This window comes from Pelodiscus sinensis, chromosome 5, assembly GCF_052426305.1.
Source record: "Pelodiscus sinensis isolate ZL-2025 chromosome 5, ASM5242630v1, whole genome shotgun sequence".
NCBI lineage: Eukaryota > Metazoa > Chordata > Testudines > Trionychidae > Pelodiscus > Pelodiscus sinensis.
In genome coordinates, this window is record NC_143056.1 from 19,554,429 (window position 1) to 19,572,418 (window position 17,990).

The 17,990-nt window shown below is 47.1% G+C and overlaps 1 protein-coding gene across 4 annotated transcripts in view; it reads right to left on the reverse strand.

Annotated features, from left to right (window-relative positions):
* Positions 1 to 16,690, reverse strand: part of KIF26A (kinesin family member 26A) — a 148,414-nt gene extending 131,724 nt beyond the window's left edge. Inside the window, exons 1-2 of one of the 4 annotated variants that reach the window (XM_075926463.2) lie at positions 15,902 to 16,690; positions 11,948 to 12,214 (exon numbers count right to left, since the gene is read on the reverse strand). In XM_075926463.2, the coding sequence (XP_075782578.2) occupies positions 11,948 to 12,214; positions 15,902 to 16,036 (402 nt within the window). In that variant the 5' untranslated portion in view covers positions 16,037 to 16,690. The other 3 variants (XM_075926464.2, XM_089778339.1, XM_075926465.2) reach the window with 3 other exon arrangements.
* Positions 16,691 to 17,990: the final 1,300 nt, after the last annotated feature.

Consider the following 17,990-nt stretch of genomic DNA (forward strand, 5'->3'; position numbering starts at 1 on the left):
ATAACCTATTTAAATAACTTATTAATTAAATTTAAAAATTAAATAGAACATGTCTCCTGTCATCTTTTAAAGAAGGTCTACCAGTTCACTAGTGTAAGTACCCAGAACCAGTGTTTACATCAGCAGTCGCTTCTTCTGCAGGTGAAGAAAGAATGTTTTTATCACTTTGGTTTATTCAGCTAGTTCAATTCAATGATTAGTTCATTCACCGTTGCAAAACTGAGAATTGACGAACCAGAAAGACTTGTTTTCCTCTTCTCTCAGTAAAAAACTGGTTATGAGAGCGTTCTAACATCTTGAAGAACATGATGACTAGATTCGATCTATTAAATTTGCTATGGATATTTCCTTTGTTTAATCGATGAATTTTAGATGCAAAATGTGTTTGGATACTTTTTTATGTGTCCTTCACATTTAAGGAAGTTTTAGTTCATACAAAAAATAAATGATGGTTTTGTTTATTTTAAATAGAATTTCCGTCCAGACAGAAGCAGATGCAAATCATATGTTTTAAAAAAAGTAGACACCACTTAGCAAATAATAAATGGGGTAAAACCTGTCTCTTAAGTGTTCCTATTACACACCATTTTGTAATAGAATAAAAATGTAAAAATTAAGAATCTGATTACATGTAAGTTACACAATTATTTGGGCATTTATTTAGTTGGTAGCTGTACTGAGTGTATTCTCCTGGTTAGTAAATGGAAGCACCAAATTTGGCATAAAGGTTATATTTAGTTGTAAATCAACATGTTTTAAAGGTTGCTAATCAATAAGACTCAACTATCCTTTAGGAAAATATTTTAAAAGTATAATTTAAATGATTAATTGCTCATTTAACCCTAGGTTTTCTGCTTGCCGGTTTAAATCATGATTAAAATTAGAGATTTAAATCAAAGCTATTTAAATCAATCCACCCTGCTTCAGAGGCTCTTTGGTCCGTCCCTGAAGGAGAAAGCACAGGGCTGCGCTCATGGAATAGGTGCTAGGCTAGTGGGGTTTTGTTGTCTGGTACCTGTCTTGTTCTGGACAGTTGAGCTGGGGAGTTGAAACAAAAGTTCTCTTAATCCCTTTGAACTGTTTCATTGTATAGTGAAGCTGATTCTTGTCCATGGACACCAAGAGTTGAACAGCTTATGTGTTGGGGTTGGAGTCTGAGTGATTATAAGTCTTCTAGTAATAAAACCCCTTTACAGAGTGAGGAGTGGGACCAGGACTCCAGCACTAGGTGATGTGAACAGCTGCATGCTTTGGAAGTCTTTTAACTGGCTTGCTGTGGATGAACCTGTCCTCCCGTTGTCCTCACATGGGGAGTCCCTGGTGCTCTCTTAGGAGATGAAAATGCCCCAGGGTTTGGGCTCCCCCTGAAGCACGCACCCCACCTCCCAGGGAACCGCACAAGCTGCATTTGCACATCCACCCTCAGGAAGCCTGCAAGCTGCATTTGCATGCGGATCCTCCCCCGACAAAAAAACGGGGAGGGGCGGCCAAAAAATGTTTTGCTTGGGGCAGCAAAAAACCTAGAGCCAGCCCTGCTCAGTGCAAGGGTGTGGACTACATGACTTCTTGAGAGCTCTTGAACCCTGTATTGATACAATTATATGATTCTATGTTTAAAAAGAGAGAGTAAAACCAAACTGAATATGCCTGTTAAAACACTCCAGCAAACTCAGCCCATTCTCAATCAGATCAGTGTTGATCAATATATAACTCTACACGTCTTCTACCTGCCTTAATGGTAGCACAAAATACATTTCAACATTTGTATGTTGCGGTAAAACAGGATACACTTTAAACATAATCCTCTGAATGCTACGAAAACCAGAACTAATGCTTTGCTTCCACAGTTAATGCTGAGAGCCTTTCAATGTTCACCCTAAATAGAGGTATCAGGTTTCAATTTTGTTCAGAATGCTTTCACGTCAGAGTCACTGAGTAGTGTAAAATCCCCCAACATTGTTAGAAGAAGATTTGCTAAGAGCTAAATGAAAATTGATCACTTCCCCACTTCTGTCTGGTGTTCTAATCAATTCTGTACAAGTATTGACATATGGTAATACTGGCCTCAGTCTCCTCAAGAAATTCAGATCATTTACTAAATTCCAAAATCACTGAATCAAACCTGAATGTAAGACATGACTCATAGGATGAGGGATATTACAGTATATTTAACCCTTAGCATTGGCGCATCTTGAGATCCTGCTGTAAGCATTAATGCATTTTGCATTACAGGATGAACCTCTAAAAACTAGGACGCTCTCATCCAGCAACATCTGTGGTCTGACAGGGCTGTAAGCAGAACACTGTTGGGAAGTAGGGGGATGGTGACTAGAGGAGAGACAGCTGAGGCCAGGAGCAGAGCTAGGCGGTGAGAGGGCAGAATTGACCTCCCTTGGGACCTGCCATGGCAGCCCTATTCGAGACCAGTCAGGTTCCAAGGATCTGGTACACCAGGGAGGTTCAACCTGAAGTACAATATGTATGCAACAAAGCCTGATTCTAAGTGCTAAAAGTAAGCATACAAAAATAGACATGAAATTCTGCTGTTTAAAATTAATGGCTCTGTTGATATAATTTAAACATTTTTCCCTACATGCAAATGAACATCTCAGTTACATATAGGGATGTAAAATCCCATTTAATTGTTTAGCCAGTTAAACATATTGTTTAACAGGTTAACCAACTAAAGGGAGGGAGAGTTGAGAGACTTACAGGTTAACCAGTTAAACATCCACATCCCTAGTTATATACCTTAAGCTTGTGCAATTAAAACGTTATGGAAAAGTCAGTCAAAATGGACTACTTGTCTATGTGCATGTGTATGTATACATGTGCATGTGTGTATGTTTTGAAGAAAGGATGGTAACAAAAGCATTATAGTCTTAGATCAACAATAATTAAGCATAAACAATAAAGTTACAGAAGTTTGATGTGTGTACTATTCAATAAAAACGTGCACTACATCTTCAAATGCAACTCCCCACAATACAGAATATGCTACCTATGCTACTACATAGCCCAGAGCATCTTTTAAAAGAACGTTTACACCAATGGTTTATATTAAACTTAAATTACTTATTGCAAGGTTACATACATCCCTTGCTGATTATATTCATTTGAAAACAATTTTTCCTCTTTTCATTTTTTAAATCAGACATCTGAGAAAACAAGGTAACCCATTTTGTAGTACATTTCCATAATAACATCACTTTGCAACTGAATGAGCACAACAGTACAGGTTGGATTTCTCTCAACTGAGACTCTCTGGTCCAGCAACATGCGATCCAGACCATGGATGTTGCTGGACCAGAGAGTCTCCGTGGAGGGCCAGAGGCAGAAGCCATGCGGGGGCCGGGAACCCAGCCAGGCTGGCTGTAAGAGGCCCATCAGCCAGGAACCCTGACAAGGGAGTCCAGGTTAGCCAGCGGCAGGGCAGCCGGAATGTCCAGTGGGCTGAATCTGCTGTAGCAAGGCCAGGAGTCCTGGTGTCAGGGCCAGTACTGCCGCAGTAGGGCAGGACCGCGGGCTGGCTGCGCCAGTACTGGAGGGGCTAGGAGTACCAACAGAGGGCCAATGATCTGCCAGGGCAGAGCTGGGAGGGACTGGGGGAGCCAGCTGGGAGGCCAAGCCAGGAATGGAGCCAGACTGGGGGGACGGTGACAGGAAAGGCCAAAAATGACCTCCGGTGGTCCAGCAAAGTCCCTTGTTCAGGACCACTCAGGTACGGAAGGTATTGGACCAGGGAGGTCCAACCTGTACTATTAATTCTGGTATATGACAAGGATCCACCTTTGTTCATCAGTATAGTAAGGGACCACTGCAATGTGCAGATAAACATTTTCTAGCTACTACCATGTCATCATTAAAGCTCTAATCCATTCTTACTTATTTGAGCTCTTTTCTGCTCCCTAAACACGTTCCACTTTGCACCACCCCATGCTTCCTGTTCCACAGATTCCCAGTGTCCCTGATGTCAGAGTTATTTTAGGCCAGACTCATTTTTATAATTCTAAAGGATTATTTCCTAAAATACTTGGATTTGTTTCCAGTTCCTAAATCATTTTTTCTCTTCAAATGATAGTAACCCATCTGTAACCTGTGACCCCAACTAGACAGTCCCTATCATCTCCCCCAATTTAACACTACAAGACTTGGCAACTTAATTTCAATGTATACACTTCCTATTGAAGCATTCTGTTGTCAATTAATTACAATACCATCTAGATACCCCCCAACTCATATTAGTCTCCCTTGTGATAAGCACCGAAGAAAAAAAATAGTAAGAGACCGTTTCTACCCCAAAGACAAAACTGACAAAGGAAGGAAAAAATACTATTATCCCCATTTTACAGATGGGAAATGGAAGCATAGAGGATTAAATAATTTGCACAGGTTCACACAGGAAGCTTATTGAAGATCCGATCATTAAAGCCAGATCTCTTTAGTCCTAATTCATTGCCTCAACTATAGACCATTCTTTCTTCATTTGAAGCCAATGGAAGTCATGGATGCCTAAAAGCGCTAAGAATAAAGTCCTAGTTTTCTCACCAGGGGAACCGAAAAACAGATACACAAAATTAGCAGACACATTGAAAACTCTGGCCTAAGTGACTTTCAGAAGATGAGTGTAACAGGCAGGAAGAGAATCCAAATTTCTTGCTACTTTCTTTACTTGACTACACTGGCATATAAGTAGGGAATACTTCTTCTAGGATTAGGGGTTCCAGATTGGAAGATAGGGATGGTATTTGACAAGTTGGGTTCCACGGATTTTCCCCTAAACTAACAAAAAGGAAGGGGGTAATCTTAATTAGACAAATCCTCCCCACTCTTAACCAGAGTGACATCCAACCAGATCTAGCTCATATTCAAAGATGGACAACAGGGTCTTCCTAAAATTCTATTCCTTATAGGAAGTGTATACGAATCCAGGTAGAAAGTTTCCTCCTTCCAAAAGGGACCATATAAAAACTGGACAGTACACCAGAAAATTTGTCCATCAAAAGCAGGCCAGTTTAGCTTGCCCTACCTAGTTTCAGTGTGTTCTCAGTAAATAAAAAGATTTGGTCTCAAACAGACAATGCTATTTCCATGGTATTGGAGGTCCATGCGTCAGGGGTTTGCAGAAAAAAGTGGGGATGCTCCTGTTTTAGGCAGAGAAAAATCCCTCAGTAATTTCATTGGTCCACATTCCAAGAGTCTTGTACTATCAAGTCAAAAGAACAAAGCTATGTCTACACTGCATTTTCATTATTAAAACTTTTGTCACTCAGGGGTGTGAAAAAAAAACCCACCTACCTGAATGACAAAAGTTTTAAGAACTCCACCAAAAGCACGGGTGTGGATAGCACTTTGTTAGCAGGATACACTCTCCCAGTGACAAAGCTGGTGCCCCTTATTGGGGGTGATTTTATTTTGTTGTCAGGAGAGCCCTCCTCTGTGGACAAAGAGCAGTTAGCAGCACAGCTGTGCCACTGTAAGGTGCATAGTGTAGATATTACCTCCATCACAACTTGCAGCAGCAGAAGAGATAAACACTGCTTCCCCCACTCTTGCTATTGTCAGAGGTTGGGATCATTGTAGGTGGATCTCTTGCCTAAAACAGTGCTACGCAATTCAACGGGTTCAAAGTAACCCCAGATGTTTGGAGCAGGTGGGTTTTCACACCCCCTGGGATTTTTAACTGGTTTGTGTGTTCTCTCCCTTTTCACTCCAGTATGCCAGGGTCTAAAGCAATTAGCTTGACAAAGAGCAAGAGACTAATTACTCTGAACCAGCCCAGGAGGTTGCAGTTTCCAGAGCTAATTGTGTCGTCCTAACTTTCCCCATTTCAGATCCCTCTGTGAGAAGACCAGTTGCCTCAGACATCATGGCTGCATGATTATCCTGCTCACCTGTGTTTTAAAAGGGCAAATGTTTTAGGCAAAATTATTTCAATCCTGCTTCAATCCCATGAGCTTCCATAGCCTATTATATAGCATGGGAACTATTGCAGGGTTGAGGACATGCAAACTTACCCAGTTGCTCATTTCAGTATATTTGATCTGACATTGTTGCTATCTCCTTTATCAGCTTACACAAGAACCTGAAAACCACATCTGATCTCATAGTCTGAATCACTTACCAGCCAAGTCTATGAAAGATTATGTGTTGCAGAAATTAAATATTAAAGATCCATCAAAAATGCCCTGTGGCTCATATTTACTAACAAAGATGCACCTTCTGTGTTGATGCATCTTTTGAAAGGTTAAATATGAAACATTTTAAAGAGAATTTAGTGCTCACAAAAAGCACTGAAAACTGGAACATTAACACCAGAGACCCCCTATTTTCCACAAGGTAAATGCAGAGAGTGTTAGCACAAGCTTCTTCCATATCATTCCTCCTATGTATGTCAACCACATTATGGCAGAGCCAGTCTGTGGGGTTAAAATATTCCCACAGCAAAATAAAGATGAATCATAGGTTGGTCATAGCCTAGTAAATCATTCCAAATAATCAGCTGACTTCACCATATTCCAGACCCTACAGCCACATATTCTAAAGAGCTCAAAAGATTAAGGAGAGAAAGGAAACCAACTCTCACCCGCCTTATGAAGTTCAGATCTTACATACTCAGAGACCTCCTTGCACTCACCAGTAGCAGGAAGCAGAGCAATGCGGCTCTGCTCCCCTGCTGCCAGCTGCATCACTCAAGGGAGGTGCAAGACCAATCCTGCAGTCACCAGCAGGAAGCACAGCAACGGGCTGGGAGCTAGGGGAGCACAGCCATGCTTCCCTCTGGTGACTGCAGAGGCAGTTCTCACCATTACTGCTAGTGAATGCGAGGAAACTTGACCCCTGCTGCTGGTGCCAGGCCTCTCGACTAGTCCCCTGGGCCACGATGCTTGGGGGAGGAGTCTCGGAGGAAGAGGTGAGGTGGGGGCAGAGCAAGGGCAGGATGGGAGCAGGAAGAGACATGGCCTGGGCTAGAGCCTGGAGCAAAGGGGGCGTTGTCCCAGCCCTCTCACAGTGGCATGGGGAAGAGTCATGTCGGGGCAATCACACGCCCCCCCCATGTGACTCCTAGAACACATAGTTCATATTGACATAACTATTTGGGATAGGGAAGTGATTTTTTTAGTTAACTATAGTATTATAACTATGTTCCTATTGTAGACACCGTTATAGTGGTACAAGGGTAACCAGTTAACCGGCATCCATCCCAGCCAGAGGTGTCTGGCCAGCCACATCATGCCTCACCACGGGGGGTGGAGCTCCCAACTGGCCGTGCTCACGGCACCATGCTGCAGGTGGGGAACTGCTCCAGTGCTCCCCTCCCCACAGTGAAACATAGTGGGCTGGTTAACTGGTTAACCACACAATTTAACCAGTTAACATTTTAAATGGGATTTTATATCCCTAACTGGTACCTGTATAATGGTGTCTTACACCAGTATAGATTATCCCCCTTTCCGTACAGGAACAGCTACACCAGTATAAAGCACTTTTACAGCTGCACCCACATTTTTGGACTGTACTACTTTAACTATACCAGTATAATTAAAGAGGTATAATTTGTGTGTGAAGGCCAACGCTATCTTCTCTTCCTGTTCCCTTCATTTCTGAGGTCCATATGCTGCTTTGACATCTCTTTAGAACTGAGACTTACTTACCTCACAGAGGCATTGAATGGCTTAATTAATTAACATTTGTCAAGTGCTGTGAAGATCTTAAACGCTAAGCATTATTATTATTATTTAAATCTACATGCCCATTCAGTCCGTGGCCTCTCTTGTGTGACTGCCAACAACTATGCCAATTAGTACTAATTGTTGTGCTGTGGTTTTGTGATGAGGATATCTGCCAAATGGGAACCAGACTGCGACCACCAACTCTTTTCCTATTGGCCACCAAACAGCTGTCAAATTATAACAACTTTCAGTCACTACCAGCCTGGTCTGAATTCAAACCAGAGCCCATTAGTAAAAGGCTCAGTATCCCATTACCAGTTCCCTGAGGCATCCAGTCCACAAGACAAATACAAACCTTTTTTATTAGAGATAAACTAATATTATTGTTTTCTTTTTTCTACAGAATCAATACAAGGCTCAGAAAACTGATGCTGGAACTGCAATACATAAAGCTAATCTGGGATACTTTCACATTAAACTTTTCTTGCTTCTACACATGCTTGGTGGAAACTATATCTTAATTCATTTTCAGGTATCACTATGACAACAAATAGTAAAGACAACAGAAAAAGAAGGGAATTGACAGTGTAGAGTATAATGAATGTCTTCTTAAAGCCTGTTTCTGGAATTTTAACCTATGCAAACATTCATATATTTCTTATCAGCTGTCCATTTATGATAAGTGGACTTTAAAAAGATATACACAACGAATGTATACCAGTAGTCAATGCATCTCACTCTAGCACTAAAACTTTATTTTCATTTTATTGTTGTTCTTTTTTACTAAAAGGTCAGCAGCACAAAAGTCAAATTAACCATACTATTCCCAAGCAATTATATTTCTGTTGTCCAGTTGGACAGGTTACAGAAACTCATCCTTTGGAAAGCAAACAAAATTTTGATTTTTTTACTCTAATTTGAATTCTGTCATTTATCATCTGCATCATGTATGACAACACAACTTCCCTCTTTCATCTCTACACTGCCGACCAACCTTCCCAAGGAGCCTCTGAACCAGGTGTGGAGACCTTTCTGAATCTGTGCTGAAAGATCCCTTAATTATCCAGGCAAAGGCCACAAATCCTTTATGCACATAGCAAGTTCAAAGAAGTAGCCTTCTTGTGTTTACTCATCCCATAGTACATTACAACAAATAACAAGAAACTATCTTTCTTTTCAGTGTATGGACTTGCAACTGTTCAGAAAAGAAGCTTTTTTTAAGGTCTTGTTATGCAATTAAACAAGAAAGCAAAATAAAAGCTGCCTTTCTAGAACAAGCATTATAAAATGCTCTTCCTGCCAAGACAGTGGTTCAGATTTTCAACTGCTGTAAATCAAGACAGCACTCTGAACTAAACAGTTTATTTGCTGAGCTAAATGTATGGTGGGCATTTGAAAATAACTTTACAGCTTCAGCTCTTTGAGATTATTATATGCTACTTAATAATCTAACCACTCTTTGTATTTATTACTTTAGGAACAAGTTTTTCAAGATTTTAACACTGTGACAGCTATTAAGTTATTACTTTTCTGTGCATGCTTTGAACTCTGAAGAAAAAAGAGATTAATTTACCCATCATCAAGTAATTATCAGGGAGGTTCCCCAGAGACTTTCACATATGAGACCACACAACCAGGCCTTTGGAGACAGGTCTCTTCACCTGAACACCTGGGCAAGACACATTGACTTTCCAGCATATGTATTTTTCCCCATGACAAAGATCCATTTACTCTTTCATTCAAATAGAGGACCCCATTACTTTCCAATGAAGGCAGAGACCCCTTTAAGAATCATAAGAATTCAGCAGTCTGTGCTTCTTTTAAAGCCAGTATATCACATAAACTTAACAATAGGAATTAAATTCCTATTCACCATTCATGGCAATCCAAACAACAGGAGGTCCAATAGTTCTGCCTTCAGCTAAGATAAAGTACTTGACATTTTACACTAAAGAAATAAGGGTTTGAACCAAAGCCCACTGAAGGCAATGGAATGACTCCTATTGATTTCACAGGGCTTTGGATCAAGCCCTAAAATACTATAATCTGAGCTTTGAATTCTGACAATACAGTACAATGCACCTCCAAACAAAACTATATTTAGATTCAATAGCAATTCTGTATATCATACAGGAACTCCTTGAATTAAAATGAAGGTCACGAGGGCTTGGCTTCCTCTGCAGAGCCCCCCTAACCATTCTTGCAAACATCCAGATAAGCATTGTTTGGAAAACAATGTTACTTCCAATGTTACCAAAGTATAACACACATTTTGTCTGCCTTCTTTCTATGTTGTCCCACTACCTAATCTCTGACATGCATCTGACGAAGTGGGTCTTTGTCCACGAAAGCTTATGCTCCAACACTTCAGTTAGTCTATTAGGTGCCACAGGACTCTCCACCGCTTTTACCTAATCTCTGTGAGCCATTAATGTGTCTAGTCATGACTGTATATGTGTTTTATCTATTATTGCATTCAAGTGTGATAGTTTACACGCTTATGCTAGAAGAACATATTAATAATATAATGCAATTAATATATGTGTATGATATACACACAGAAAGAAGACTGTGCAGATGAGCACACTACTCATAGGTAAATCAATACATATTGCAAAGCTCTAGAACACTTGTGCATTGCACTCATTCATTATCAGATACACATCAATGTCTAGTACAAGGCATAAAGGCATGAGATGTTGGCATCCCTAAAGTTTACTCTTGTGAAATTAAAAACAGGAATCAATCTACCAGAGAGATATATTCAAACATCCTACTATTTAGGGCCCAGTAAAACTATACTTCACAAACTTTCATTCCAAATTATGTGAATGAAATATGTAGGCACATCAGGAATATCAGAATGTAACTTTCAGTAGCATTTTATCACCTGCATGAAATGAGCAGCACCATAGTTACTGCCAATTGTTAGTCATTTTACAGTAAAACCAATTAACATCCTGTAAAGCTCAGTTGCAGCTTCAGCTCAGGCTATTTCCAGAACTATGTGACTGGAGCTCAGTCACAACCACTTACACCAACTTCTACAGAGTTTAACAAAGGGCACTTTTGACACTTGATGCTCTTTAGTGTGAGAAAAGACTGCACAGTTTGAATTGACTTTGATCTCTGACATAGTGAGTGTTCTGGACTGCACTCCACACAATGTTTAATCTACTCTCCAGCCCACGTTGTGAGCAAAAAGTAACACTGGCAATCAATTACATGTATGTGCAGGGTGTTTGCAATAGCTGTAGTTTTGTTAGGCTAAAGAAAAGTTTGAAATCGAAAGTCCTTGAAATATTTGTAACCATTTTAGTACTGAATTTTTAGAATTGATTTGCATGCAAGATAGGTAGAAAAAAACAGACGTGCAGCAATCTAGATGTATACTATACAGAGCCCTGGCTTCAAAGCCAGAAGAGACTACTGTGATCATCTAGACTTCCTGCATACAACAGACCATTGAACCTCTCCCACAATAGATCCATAATCTCTGGCTAAGTTACAGAAGTCCTCAAATCTTGATGTAAAGACTTGACATTACACAGAATCCATTATTGACACTAGTTGTACCCCATAATGCAGAGGAAAGTGAAAAACCCTCCAAATCTCTGCTGATCTGACTTGGGGGAAAATTCCATCCTGACCTAAAGTACATCAGACCCACTAGCCAAACTATCAGAGCCCTCCCCATCTAGTATCTCATCTCTGACTGTCAGGGAAATATGCCACTAGCAGTAGCAAATGGGCCACATGCCACTATAAAGCAATTCCCATACCATACCATCCATATACTTATCAAGCTCAGTCTTGAAACCAGTTGAGTTTTTTTCCCCCTTTTCTCCCTTTGTAGCTCTGAGTCAGCACTAAGCAAAAGCCTACACCTGCACAACATATAGTCAGGGAGAATTCCTAAACAGAGATCTAGCTCTACAGCATAGCATATACGATAAACTATATAGTGTATAGAATATACTATAAAGAGTTTATATACTATAAACAGCCCAGAGATACAGAAAAGTACTTTGAAGAAGGCTAGACAGCACTGAGTTACACATGACAGCTCTAGACAGGTTCCAGGAATCTTAGGCACAGAATCTAGACTCTGCATGTTCTAGGTAACCCTCTTCACACAGATTTGTGAAGAGTGTGATATAAAGATCTAGCTGTAGCCAGCTCCTACTGGGCAGAGCCTAGAGCTCTAGTTGAGCTCTCCGTGGGTCTGTGCCTGCCCCAGGTTAACCCCGGCAGAGGGCAAGGGCATGGCTTACCGGCAGGGAGTTAGCGGGGCTGCTGCCGGCTGCCAGTTTCAGGGCTTGCTTCTTGAATTCGGCCAGCTTGACCTGACAGTTCTTGCACCATCCCCCTTTCCCGGCTCTCTCGAAGTGCCCCAGTTCGGCCACAGAGACAGCCCCAGCTCCTTCCGGAGGGGGGCGGCTGCCGCAACGGTCCTCATCGGCGGCAGGCTGCAGCCTCTTCCTCGGGGAGAGCTCCAGAGAGAGCGGGGGCGGCTCTCGCCCGGAGCTGCCCTCCGCGATCTGCAAAGAGAAAATGACCCAGGTCAATGCAAGTAGCCAGCAGCTCCCATTAACTGAGGCAGGCTGCGCCTGGGAAGGAAAGCTGCAAAGAGCAGCCCTGGGCCGGGTTGGAGGGAGGGGGCCATGCAAAAAAGCGAGCTTTGCACCCCTCAGTGCGGAGCACTGACCGACTCGCGTGCACGCTGCTTGCACAGCCTCCCGTACAAAGTTGCCAAGCGCGCGCGGCGAACGCGCACCAAACTCCCAAGCACCAGAGGGCTCCCCGCGCAAAGTCGGGGCGGGGACCTCCCAGGCTCTGCACTAGGCTCCATTAACTTTCAGTGAATAGTCCCACTCCAACTTACCCCGGGGGCCCGGGGTTCAGAGCCCAGGCACCTTCTCCCAGCGGGGTGCTCTGCAGCCCGGCTCATGGTGACAGACCAGGCAGGTTTTAATCACCTGGCGCCTGACCCCCCTTCCCGCCGCCGTACGCCCAGATCCGAGCTGTTTGCAGCTACACTGGGCTGAGTAGTCCCGAGCTGCCCTGCAAGTCCTCGCTGCCCATTGCCAAGGCCAGGGGCCGAAGAGGCTGCAAAGTTCGGCTCCTTGGTTTCCACTTGCACGGGCGGCGGCTGCTCGGAGCTACGTGATGTTTCCGCCCATGTTGTTGGAAGTGAAAGGAGCAAAGTTTGGGTTGCAAGTTGGCGAGAGCAGCCCCGGGAGGAGCGGAGGGGAGGAGCAGTGAGCTCCCCACCTCGGTGCAGAAAGGGGCCGAGAGCTCAGGAGCGCGTGAGGAAAAGCGGCTCTTAGGGGCGGGGCGGGGGCTCCGCGTGGGGTGGGATGAACGAGGAGAGACCCTCTAGAGTTTGAGCGTTTCTTTCCCAGTGACCCTCCAGGCTGCGCTCGGCTCCAAACCTGCAGGGGCGCAGGCGCTTTGCTCCCATTAACTGAATTCGAATAAAACCCAGAGCTAATTGCTCGCACGGTGCAGCCCGAGCCCAACTTCCCAAACAAGGCTCAGGCTTTTAAAACACTACATCCCAAGCAGGAGTGGGGGGGGGGAGAGAAACGATCCGGGGCGCAGGGGATGTAATCCTGGGCTCTGAAATCTAGCCCGGCACAGTTCGTCCTTAGAGTTACTCTCACTGTTAGTTTTATTTCATGTGACTGAAGAGGGGATACACCACCCCTTCCCCCATGCAGCAGGGATCCTGGCTCCAGAGTTCGGTTTGGGTGGCGTTTAAGAGCCTCACACACCTCGTCCAGCTAACACACATACACACACACACACACAAAGAGAGACACGCCAGAGTGTGTGCACTGCTCCGCCCATTCCCTTCAGCTCTTCAGGAATGTGCATGTGACAATTGACCGCACAGGTGGAGAATTCCCCGTTCCTAAGCTAATTGTCTATGTGGCTGCCGCTCTGCCTCTGATCTTTAGCATTTGTGTTGCAATCATGTCGCTCCCCCGATTGCCACGCTCCTTCCCCAGCTAGACACCAGAGGCCTGCCCGGCCCGTTCGGTTCTGGCCCGCAAGAACTAGGATCTGGATACGTGTTGCACTTGCAAGAGTAAGGTTGTGACGGCCAGTGGCTGCCCCGCTCCCTCTCGCAGGCCGGGGTAGTTGCGGAGCTTGGATCTTTGCTCTTATGTCTCTGCGACCTGCTTGCCCTGTCCAGCTACTGCCCTCGCACCGTACGTCTGATAAGCTCTTGCATGGAGCATCTGCAGGAACCGAGGCGCTATAGCCCGGGTCTGCGGTTGCGGGCTAAGAGCAGTCCCTGTGACTGGAGCGCCATCTGCCGGCCCCATGCCACTCCGCACCTTGGCTTCAGAGAATTGGCCATGTGCTTGCCTGGGTCCTCCGCGAATTCAGTCTACGCGCCCTCACTCTGCGACGCCCAGTCCCACCCAGAAGAGGCGGAGGGGATATCTCCGCCACACACACACCCCAAAGTGGCTTTTTTCTTATCCCTCGCTTATACAGAGCCACTCGACTGGGCAGGCCGGCTGGAAATCTTTGGTTCCCCTCCGCGCGCACATAATCCCAGTTAAAACAGGACAACGATATGCACCAGCCTTACATGCCCGCTGTGTGCTTCACTCAGTATGTATGGGTTATTATAATAATAACCCGCTGCACCTCTTCACCTCCCCTTTGGACACAGATGAGTGAAGATCTACAGCCAGAAAAGCGCCTTCACATCAGAACCCTACATGGAAAATCCCTTTGGCCACATAACGTGAATCGCTCTCTAGCTCCCAGAGATTTTCACCTGGATTTTTAGGTGCTCAAGCAAAGATCCGAGTGCGCCATGATGCGTGTCGCCTCATGCGGGAGATAGCCTTTGCCAGGCAAACTTATCCCAGAGGCTTAATGAACGCTGTTAAATGCATCCCTAATGGCTCTGAACTCTGTCAACTGCGCGCCAGCTCCCTTATGCTCCACTTCATCCCATGCGCCACCTCCCCAGCTTCTTTCATGCAGCAGCTCCCCCGCCAGCGCCGGCGCCGCAGCTGCTTCACACATGCACACGGCAGCTCCGCAAAGCCTTCGTGCCGCGGTAGGAGCCCCCCAGAGGCCTTGGGTAGCCCTCATACCCTAAAACCTCCAGCTGCAGGCGGGGCCCCCTGCGGAGTTTACGTGCGAATCACAAGCACACGCCCACCCCCCAACAAAAACTAACAATGCAGCGATCAGGTGACATCAGAGAATGTGACACTCGGACCTAATTTACAGCAGCCCTTAGAAATCCTGGCCTGGGACCCTCCACGAGCCCCACCTGCTCACCCAACGCCTCGGGGATGCCCTTGGCAAATTCCAGTGCCTTGGGCACCCAAGCGGACCGCCCTGGCGAGCCCCGCTGAAGGAGCTAGCCCGGCAGTGCCCAGGGAAAGTTTTTGTGGGGGTGAGGAGAAAGATGAACGAGGCTGGCTCTGATCTGTCCCCAGCACTGTGCGCAGTTGGGAGCGCTTCATTAGTACCTTGTCCCTGGCATTAACCTGGAGGGCAGAGGAGGCAGACGCACACACGCCTATGAGTGATGTGCCCGGCCTCCCTGTAGTGTCGGCTCGATGCGCGCTGCAGGTCTTCAGTAACTTGCTGCTTAAATATTTCATGCCTCTGAATAATGGCTGCAAACGCCTCCTTTGAGTCCCAGCGTCGGACTAGATCGCAAAGGGGGATGGGCCCTGCTTGCTGCCCACAGTGAGAACGAGTCGAGCGCTTTTAAAAATCACTTTGGAGCAACACAGAACTAATAATTTCTAAGACACCCCCATGGCACAGGCTTCCCAGAGAGTGAGGCCAACCGCTCCATGCTTTACACCGGGTGTTCCGAGGGCGCCGCCCCGAGCCCTTTCAGAAGGGAGAAATCGGCGCCTTTTAGCCCGCGCCTCTGCCATTGGGACAGATCCAGAGGAGCCCTGGGAGGGAAGGATGTTCCCAGCAGCGCTCCCTTCCTGGGGTTGAATTGCTGGTGTTTTATTGTGCAGCCCGGACTGCTCGTGGTGCTGAAACTGCACGTGGGCTCCTGGCACGTTTGGAATTAACTTTGTACCGGGGATTAGGAGCCACTTAAAGCCTAGGAAGTTTTTGCTCCTGTCTTCACCTGTGAGAAAATCGGTGCCAGAAGCCGAACCCAGCTCGCCCGCTGCTGCCCCTGACACCTAGCGCTCTCCTGTTCCCGCAGCCCCCTCTCTTACCTTGCCTTTCCTCCGCAGGAGGTGGCTGGTGAAGCCGAAGATGATCTCCGAGTCCAGGCAGAGCGCGCCTATCTCCAGCAGGCTGGGGTTTTTCCGGGTGGCGCTGGAGGGATCGGGCGCTGGCTGAAAAGCCATAGTTTGGTTGGATCTTTCCGGCTCCCTGGGCGCTGGCACAGGACCCCCGCCGAGCGCGAGTTACTCCTTCATCCTGGCGGGCTGCGCCGGGCTGGGGGTAGGGACCCCGAAGCCAGGCAGCGATCCCACCGACCCCTCGCTCCTTGTTTTGTCCCGCTCTGGCGCACCTTGTCTGCTGGGCTCCTCCCGCGGGCAAAGCAGCTCGGCTCAGCGGCCCAGCGGAGCTGCAGCTTGTCCCCCGCTGTCCTCTGCGCCGCTCCCGCCGCCCATCAGCACCCAGCCCTCATCGGGCCGCGCAGCGGGACTCGTCGGAGGATGCGCGGGCCATCAGCCCGGAGCGCGCCTCTCCTGCCTCCCCCATGCACGGGTGATGTCTCAGGGGCAGTCCAGGGAGGCGGCGAAATCTGTGGCGACAATTAGCAAGGGACGGAGGAAAGACTTTCCAGCCGGGGCTTCCGCTCCTCTTCACGCGTGTTATTAACCAGCGAGCCCGAGACACGCAGGCAGCTCGCTCCGCTCCTCCTCGGGGGCTAGGAACAGGCTGGGCTGAAGGGGCGAGCCCCTCTCCTCCGCGCGCCTGCTACCTTCAGAGCCACTTCGCTGGCAAGCGGTGGCCGCTGCATCCCCCCTCGGCCTGTCACAGAGGCGCTGTCCAGCAGACCCGGAGGACGCGGGGAAACCCTGCAAGGCTCCCCCCTCCTAACTCAGACTCCCGGGGTACAGCTGCGGCGCGGCGGGCTGGCTGCAGGCTGGAGCCAGGCGGAGGAGCCCCAGTCCATGGTCGTCCCCGCAGCTCCCCCCAGCGCCGCCACCACGCCCCGGCTTGGCTGCTAACGAGGAAAGTTGGAGGCAGAGCTTTGGCATTGAGGGGGCTTCCTCATGAATCGTCGCCTGCAGGGCGGGAGGGAGGCAGGTCTAGCACTGCCTTGGCACGGCTGCCTGGTGCCGACAGCGGAGCCGTGTAAACGTGAGGCTAATCGCAGGAGGGGTGGATCTTAGCCTGCCTGCCCGACTGCTACCCCCGCCGCCGCTGCCTGGAGCTGCCGGAGACACGCGCCCCTCCACGCCTTGACCAAGCCAATCCCGTCGGGGCTCGCAGCCACAGTGACATCAGCCTGCGGGGACAGACAGACGGACGGACGGACGGACGGACAGCGCCCCGGCGCGCGGAGGGGAGGCAGCGGGCAGGAGGCGAGAATCGGTCGGGCGCCTAGGCAAGGGGACAGGGGCGCTAAGCAGCGCAGGAATCCCCGTCCATGCACTTTTCTTCCCAAACCAACCCTTCGCGTCCTGAAAAAAAGCGTGAGCCCCGCTTCAGCTTGTCTGCAGCGCTAACGAGTAGAGTAAGCCCGGCGCTGTAGGCGGAGCACATTGGCCAAGCTAATCCTTTTATACACGCCTTTGATTTCTAGTGTTTAGGAGCAGCAGCGCAGTCAAGAGTTTCACGCCCTGGCAGAGACAGGATTCACGAACGGAGCCAGGCTATCACAAAGGTGCTTTTCTCGTCCCTCTCTCGCTCCGCAGAAAATACCACATTGCTGACACCGTCCCGTGAATGCTAGGACCCTGAGTCTCCATTCCAGTGATGTCCCGTTTACACTAAGCTGTGCCTACCTAAAGTGGTTTCTTCTGTTAGAGCTCACACATCTGTCAAGCCTTGTGAGACCGGATCTACGCTGCATATTAATGCCAGGTTTAATTAATGGCTGGTATTTTAAAAACAAGTTTTGCCAAATGAAATGGCATCCTTACTCCTGGTTACCCCCAAAATGTAGGGGGGCTTTCCATTTCAGGCTTCCAGCGGGTTAAAAGGCGTGTTTTAGATCAGTGGCTTTCAACTTTTTTTTTCATTTGTGGGTCTCTGAAATATTTCCAGTGGAAGAGTGAATCCCTTTGGCAATCTTGGACATAGACTGCGGACCCCCCCAGGGGTCCACAGACCACAGGCTGAAAA